The sequence below is a fragment of the Cyclopterus lumpus genome, chromosome 15 (genome assembly GCF_009769545.1).
Source record: "Cyclopterus lumpus isolate fCycLum1 chromosome 15, fCycLum1.pri, whole genome shotgun sequence".
Classification (NCBI taxonomy): domain Eukaryota; kingdom Metazoa; phylum Chordata; class Actinopteri; order Perciformes; family Cyclopteridae; genus Cyclopterus; species Cyclopterus lumpus.
The window spans coordinates 8,749,203-8,757,446 of record NC_046980.1 but is presented as its reverse complement, the minus strand read 5'-3'; the positions used below and the strand labels follow the sequence as shown (position 1 = coordinate 8,757,446).

Sequence of the window (8,244 nt, the reverse complement as noted above, 5' to 3'; positions counted from 1 at the left end):
TTAACACAGTTACCTCTCTGTCAGAAAGCTGACCACATGGCTTCAAGACATGAAACACTTCCTGTCTGCTGCTTCTCTGCATATCCAACCCATAAACACATATTACATTCTGAGCAAATGGTCATCGGTGACAAACATTATGAGACCAGTGCTTCAGGGCTTGGGAATACCCTGTCTGAGATGTAGCAGATAACAGCAGGATGGCATTGTGGGTAAGGTGACTGCCCTTCACAAGAGGATCATCCGGCTACAGCATCCCTGCTGAAATGCCTGTGAGCAAGACACAGGGTGCTGCAGTTGTCAGATCTCATTGTTCTCAACCTGGGTACGGACCTCTTAGTGGTCACAAAGTCTACAGATGGAGATAGCCCTGCTCTCAGTGCTCTGGATGTACTGGGACCGTGATCTGTCATTAAAAAAAAGACAGTTTACATTAATTTGCTTCAAATAATTGAACCTGCTTGCTTGTTTTGTTCTCTGCTTTGCTTTGAAAATATAATTATCATTATTACTGACATTGTAGTAGTAGTAGTAGTAGTAGTAGTAGTAGTAGTAGTAGTAGTAGCAGCAGTAGTAGCAGTAGTAGTGGCTTACAATGAGTAAGTACATGAACTGCAGCATCTGATTCAGACAACTTTTCCCCAAGAAGGGCAGAGATAGGGAATGTGTTATGTTTTATTATTTTACTGGGAATTTAGTTTTGTATTCATTTTTAGGTTTTCTTGCTGCTTTGCTTAACGCATTATTATTATTATTATTATTATTATTATTATTATTATTATTATTACTAGTATTATCAGTAGTATAAGTTCCACCTTCTTATCTAGTACACATTGGCAATTGATTACTGAAGGCCAAGTTAATTTAATTGTATCTCTTTTATTACTTTATTTATAACAATTAATTAGACACATTTAATGGACATAGTTTTATTATTTAGTTACTTCAGCAATTGATTACCAAAATAAATTATTCATAATTCTCGGTTATTTCCTCTGTATTTAAGACCTTCGTGAAAATGTGTTGTTAAGATTAGAATAAGGCTATTATCAGTAATATTTATGGGGAGCCTCGTCTCATCTTCAACGCGGAGCAACAGCGCCCTCAACGGGACAGTTTTAGTCAAATATCAGCGGACTGCGAAGTGACTCTTTTTGGGCTTCCCGAGCTTCTGTAGCAGATCCCCCTGTCTCTTTCACCTCAGTTACAGCATGGATCCTTTCTCAAACTTTATTTCGGTGTTATAGTGTCAGTTTTGACTTGGGATAACACGATCTACGTCTGGATTCCGTTGACTCATCTGGACACCATGTTCACCACCACCGGGTCTCGGGGCCTGTGTAAGTATCCCAGAAGCAGCTACAATGGTCACACAGCAACGTTAGCTAGCCAAGCCGACGCCAGCTTTGCGCTGTCATTCATTTACCCGAGGCAGTATCTATCTGCTAAACCTCCAGCTGCGTTTAGGTAACGTCAATTAACAACCAAATGTGTGGGTTGTTTTCATTTCACGTCAGCTGGTTGGTTCAGTTAAAGTGTCATCTTGGAAAACAATCGCCATTTGTGGAAAAGGGCTAAATTCATATTATCGTCTCTGTGTCTGCCCAAGTATACAAATTAGCTAGCTGCTTCTCTCTCTTCTAGTAAACCGTAATACATGCAAAGCTGCTCCCTGAAGAAGGTGTGTGTGTGTGTGTGTGTGTGTGTGTGTGTGTGTGTGTGTGTGTGTGTGTGTGTGTGTGTGTGTGTGTGTGTGTGTGTGTGTGTGTGTGTGTGTGTGTGTGTGTGTGTGTGTGTGTGTGTGTGTGTGTGTGTGTGTGTGTGTGTGTGTGTGTGTGTGTGTGTGTGTGTGTGTGTGTGTGTGTGTGTGTGTGTGTGTGTGTGTGTGTGTGTGTGTGTGTGTGTGTGTGTGTGTGTGTGTGTGTGTGTGTGTGTGTGTGTGTGTGTGTGTGTGTGTGTGTGTGTGTGTGTGTGTGTGTGTGTGTGTGTGTGTGTGTGTGCGCAGACAAGGCTCCCCTGTCCAAAGGCCTCCTGCTGGTTCTCAGTGGGCTGACTGTGATGCTCACCCTGCTGCCACAGTACCAAGAGCTGTTTGTGTACAACCTGCAGGCTGTCGCACAGCAGCACCAGGTATGTGTCTCCAGTATCTGTCTGTTAGTGAGTGAGACACAGTGGTGAGGGATTAAAGAGCAACACCCAGTGTGTCCAGATTACTCTTGTTTTAGACATGCATTGTTTTTCCCGGGAGAGAATAGCTTATAACCAGCCAGGACTCACTTCGGTGCAGACCCGATCCAAGGAGAAGCAATTATTTCAATATAAATGGAAAATATATTGTTGTTGTGTGAACTCCATCAGTGAGACTGAGGCAACACAAGAAAACTGACAACACCAACTGTTTGTGATCGCCTCACTAACTGTTAACAGCATTGAGGAGGAAGGGGTTAAAAGTCATTGACCAGAAGAGAGTATGGCTGGAGAAAGAATAAGCCCATTCCCATCCGCTGTCTAAACGCATCTCTGAACAGAAACGGGGATTGCACTCTCACCCCTGATGCAACCACCTTTTCTCACATTGATTGAAGTTACACTTTTTGGTCACATGATGCAGTTGAATGCTCTGAAAAAAAGCTACCATGTTGACTTTGTATTATTTTGTAGAACTGTTTTAACATAATTTTAAAATAAGTGCTTTCTGGTGGGTCTAATATTGTGAGAGTGATTCGCTGTGTTATTTGGAAAAGTCATCATTGCACCAAATCATAATGTGTATGCATGTGTGTATAACTTTGCTCCACCTTGTGCTGTAGGTGTGGAGTTTGTTGTGTGGCAGGCTGGTCTTTCTGGACGTGAAGGACGCTTTCTGTAGCAGCTTGCTCATTTACAACTTCCGGATCTTTGAACGGAGGTTTGGCACCAGGAAGTTTGCCGTAAGTAGTACCAATAACCATTGATGTATGAATATGTATATCTGTACAAATGTAATAAACTTGCTGATTGTTTTTAGTTTAACTAGATTCTTACAACATCTAAAGTGGATGAGTTTAATCTGATAAATTGCCATTTAACACTCCAGTTACTTTAATGAACAAAATGAAACTGTAAGATCTTTTGTAACTGGATTATACGCATCATCATCAATCAGAATCAATATGATCTTTTCCTGTGTAGCAACTTCATATTCTCATCTGGCACAAAGCAGTTCTCATTTGATAGTGATGTTGTTTTTGTTATGTGTTGTTCTAATCACCATATGTGGTGCTCATCTTTATTCTAGTCCTTTTTGGTGGGCACTTGGTGTCTCTCTGCGCTGATAGACTTCTTGCTGGCCCAGGCTTTCCAGTTTCTGTTTGACTATGAGGTGGAGGAACTGCCTGCAGGACTGTGAGTAGCTCGGTCACTTCAGTAGCCACAGTTCATGCTAGATTTCAGTAATTCATGTGCTGCATTTGTGGAAAGAGATCAGCTTTTTGTCCCTTTCATGGATGCTGAGGATGCTCCAATTACAATATGAATAGTCTGGCATTTGGTTTATGATGTTTAACTCATATGTCACTTTAGTAGAACATTGTTTTGGGGCATTATCCATTTTTTAATTTTTAATTTTCTTAATCCTCTGCCTACATTATATTTCAGTATACAGTGTTTAGATTGTGGTGGACTGTGACAGCAGTATATAACCCGACTCTACAAAAGTACATACAAATGGCTTGACAAACAAAAAAATAGTAAAGTAAATAGTTCCAAAAGCCTTACATTGTCTTTCCCAGATTTTCCTGTCATCCCCATCCTCTTGACTTTTTCTTTCTTCTCTCCCAGGCTCGCTCCAGTCTTCTCTCTGTTTGTGCCTTTCTACCGGTTGATCCCCAAGGTGCCAGTTACCCAGGTCCTGGGCCAAATCCACATCACCAACAAGTCTCTGGTCTACATAGTAGGCCTGCAGGTAAGCCCATGTTCTACTAGTGTGGGGATGTTAATATATTTTGCTTTCTTTGTCACTCACTTTCAAACTAGTCTGATCCGGATTGTTTCTGACTTCCGCTCTCCTTCTGTGGTGCAGCTATTGACTTCCAGTCCCTTCATGTGGCTCCTTGCACTCAGTGGACTGGTGAGTAAGAACATTATTCTTGTTATTTAATGTGTATTTAGGAAGTGTATATAACTGCAATATGTGATTAATGACCAGTAGGTACATGGTTTGTTTGTTGAAGTCGGACTCGGTACACATGTGGGCCAGATAATCAAAACAATGAGCTTAAAGGGTCTAAAAGTTGATGCAAAGATGCAGAGTTTACTGTTTATTTTCTGTCGTTTATAAAGTATCTTTTCATATAAGTAATTTCATTCATTTTAATATTTCCTAATACAGGTTTGGCAATTGACTTTAGAACTAAAACACATATGTTTTGTCTTTCAGATCTCAGGAGCGCTGTACCACTCCAATGTTCTCTGGTTACAGAAGCTCCTCTTTGTACCTTCCTGGGTGTCTTTTATTGGCCGGTATATTCTGGAGCCAATCTTCTCAAGTGAGTCCAACTGTTAGTAATTGCATGCAAATCCTGTGTAAAGCCTTTGCACAGTGACCAGTGTTGCAGGGCCTGACATGGAGTTGTTGTCCATCTCTGTCTAATTGAGGATTACAAGTACTTGTACAGTTTAGGAATTTTAACCGTGCTTTAATGCAAAACACAAAAGACATTAACACATGCTAACTTGTTAAATTGATGCTATTCATTCATGCATATCTTGAAATCAGTCTTTTGTCACCCAATGTTACACTTTGATGATTAATGTACACATCTTTAACACAGTGTTACATGTTTCTTTTGTCTGCCCAATGCCTATTATGTTGTTAATTAACATCTGTGGTCATCTAGGCTCCCAACCGAGCAGTGAGACGCCCCTGGGTATGGGCGCCACTCTGGACATCCAGAGGCAACAAAGGATGGACATACTCGACCAGCAGCTGCTGCTGGCCCAATACAACGAGTCCACGACGATCAACAGGCCACAGCCGCAGGTAGCTGGATACGTGTTGCATTTATTTCTGCGTGTGCGTGTGATCTTTAAAGTATATCTAGTATTTATGTCTGCCTTCCCGTGTGTGTAGTCTGGGTTGTTCCAGTGGACCAGATTTTTCCCCTCCCTGAGACAAAGAGGACCGAACCGCCCCCCAGTGGAAGCCCGTCCCCAGGCTGAGACGCAGCCATCCACAGAGTCCCCTCTATTGGTCAACTCTCCTGTCGTAGAGGCGCAGGTGAGTGTTAGCCTCTGTGTTTCTGTCTACATTTATTTAGATATTACTTGTCCATTGTAATATTTTTTTACTGATGCTTCCCCCGCCCTCAGGTTGCTCTGTTAGTGGAAATGGGCTTTTCCAGGACTGACGCCCTTGAGGCCCTCAGAGCTTCAAACAACGACATCAACATGGCAACTAACTTCCTCTTGCAACACTGATGTAGCTCAGAAAAAAACAGAATCGAATGTGGACAGAGAGAGAGAGAACAGGAAGAGAAGCAACCAAAGCAGAGGAGCACAAAACAAAACGAAGAGAATGAAAAGACCGTGAATGATGGACAATTTTGTACAGATAAACTGAAGTCTGTGTCCCTGCTCGCTGAGGCAGTTGTCAGGACGACTCAACCTGAACTGAGCTCGGCAGCAGGCTGATTATTGAGGAGGTGTGAAGCACAAAGTGGAAGACATTTGCGTCATAGCTTTCTGATGGCCGTCGTGGTGTGAAACATGCGTCATTGCTCAAGGCAGACAAGTTAGACCGCTATTATGAAACATAATGCAGAAAGCAAACAGAACTCTTTAGTGCAGTGGATGGAATATGAAGTGGGTTATTTCTTTCAAACAAGTGATGTTGAAGCACACAAAATCGGCTGCGATCCAACCCACCCCTCTCCACAAAGAAACCGACTTCCAGTAACAGCGTTCCATAAGCAATGTCGCGTACTGCCGCTCTGCTTCCCACGTCCACCGTGTGACCAGCATCTTATACCTTGATGACAGGTGATAAGTATGACATGGAAAAACAGACAAAAGAACGAGGTGCACAAGGTTTTTGTGACTGTGGATCGGAGAACGTTGTGTTATGTTTTCACCCCATTAGGATAAAGTACTTTTCATTTTGGATTTCAGGCCCATCCGCTCTTAATGCAGCACCTGCTAGAAGTTTTGTTTTAACCCCACGAGGCGGTGCAGAGGTCACGATTACAACGTCAGCATTTATGAATAAAGAACCCATGAACAATACAATATACGATTTGAAGACACAGTTATTTCTCTATGTTGGCAGTGCTGCGTGGAAGTAGAAGGGCTCGGCCCGTTCCTGCCCGAGCTGTTTTATCAAAGCTTGTAAGCAGTACAGGTGCATTGTTGGTGACAGGCGGCTATCTCAGGATCTATGAGGTGACTTCTGTAAATGACATAATCACATTTACAGACGCGAGTGCCCGCACACACGCTCACAGCCGCCCTTCGAGGAGGAGGTCATGTTTCACAGCCCCGACTGTCATCTTTTCGCACACTCACTCCTCGAGGTTTTATTCTGTCTTAACCGGGTTTGAGACTTTCTCTCTGCCAACGCACGTCTGAATCATAGCGAGTCTTAAAAGACATGATATTTAATATGCAATATCATGACATAGAGAAAATGTATGGAGACTATGCACTGCATAGAAACTACTTTGTGTATATAAACGTGCAAGAGAAGTAACATTGCAGCCACTATGTATTGATGTCAAAGACAGATGCTAGTTTTATATTTTGTGCATAATAATATTGATAATATATGACCACTCAGATGAGTCAGTCATGTGTGTATATTTTTCTTTTTTAGAGTGGTATACCAGTATATGGGTGTGATGAGGGAGTTGTTGCATGGACAACTTTCTGATGAACTGTAATGAATCATATTTTATCTGTGGACTATATCAACTTGCAGACTGAATTATTTTCATGACAATGACATGTTCGTAAATAACAAACAGTCTACGGTGTTTTCTGTATTGCCAATCGCACTCTAATGCGTCCTAATGCTGAGTGTTACTTTCATCATAACTTTTCCAAGTGGAGAATGCAATGCAAACATCTGTTGGGCCTGAAGAGTGTTCTCTACTCCTTTCCCATGCAGCCAAAGCCAAAAACAATAATTCTGAGATTAACTTCTGGAAAATACAAATATACAATTTCAGTAAGATTCTCTAATAGCTTCAATATGATTACCTATCTTACCTATCGGTTGTGGTTCTAGTTTTCAACACATGATGGCACTCTTGTGATAAGATAAGAGACGGGCTCATTTGTATCAAGAGATAATGTTTAATAATAGCACATATGAGTAATGTGTCGGAGAAAAAGTGAAACTATTATTTAGACTGGCTTTTTAAAAAGTTAATTTAATGTAATGGCTTGTTAAAATACCCTCTGTCTGCTAAGAAACAAAAAAGTAAAATTCTAGTGTATGTACATCCTCAGAATCGGATACATTTTGATAATAAATCACACAAGGTTTTATAACAGATACATTTAATAGCAGTTGTTCCTCTGGTGAAACATTGGATAGTAGTTGTTATTCCTTTTGCAAGTATATCCAACCTGAACAGTTTTGAGGGTTAAAAACACTCTTTAGTGAAAAATGCTCACACCCAAAGACATATGTGCCTTCTGATGAGTGGTCACAAATAGACTCACTCAAAATCCCAAAAGGTCTTCAAGCAACTTCCCCGTAACGACAAAAGCAGCTGCCACTGTTTTAAGGATGTATTATTTCACTTCCGTCTTTCTGAGTGTTCTTTTGTCTTCAAGACTTCCTGAGATCTGTCAGATGTTGCTGCTGATGCTTTAGTCGTTAGTCAGCCTTTTCTCGCTGCCTGTCCAAGAGTCTTGTTATGAATTCTTGTTGCTTTTTTAAGCTTTTTTTAAATGGAACCACAGCAGAGATGCCCAGTGTAGAAATATATATATGTATATATATATATATATATACATATATATACTTTCCGCCAGAAAGACGCTCATTATTGATGTAAAAAATTGAAGAACATTTGTGATATAACCTCTCCAAAATGTATACATTGTGATAATTACCATAGTACCTTGCGTATTTCAGAAACATGCAGTAGATACAGTATTATAGAGAACATAATATTAGGTATTTAAAAGGTTGCAATGTTACTGAAATTAGACTATAACATATATATATATATATTTTAAAGTCCAACGTGTTATAAAACA

The 8,244-nt window shown here is 40.8% G+C and overlaps 1 protein-coding gene across 2 annotated transcripts; it reads left to right on the top strand.

Moving 5' to 3' along the window:
- The first annotated feature begins 1,138 nt into the window (after positions 1-1,138).
- Positions 1,139-7,782, top strand: ubac2 (UBA domain containing 2). Of its 2 annotated transcripts, XM_034552680.1 has the most exons (10): positions 1,141-1,340; positions 2,006-2,130; positions 2,811-2,930; positions 3,278-3,384; positions 3,820-3,943; positions 4,061-4,108; positions 4,418-4,526; positions 4,878-5,020; positions 5,111-5,257; positions 5,350-7,779. In XM_034552680.1, exons 1-10 carry the CDS (start codon positions 1,310-1,312, stop codon positions 5,455-5,457), a joined length of 1,062 nt encoding a protein of 353 aa, XP_034408571.1. In that variant the 5' UTR covers positions 1,141-1,309; the 3' UTR covers positions 5,458-7,779. The 2 variants fall into 2 exon arrangements, with proteins under 2 accessions (XP_034408570.1, XP_034408571.1); XM_034552679.1 differs by having other exon boundaries at positions 1,139-1,340; positions 3,820-4,108; positions 5,350-7,782.
- The last annotated feature ends 462 nt before the right edge of the window (positions 7,783-8,244 follow it).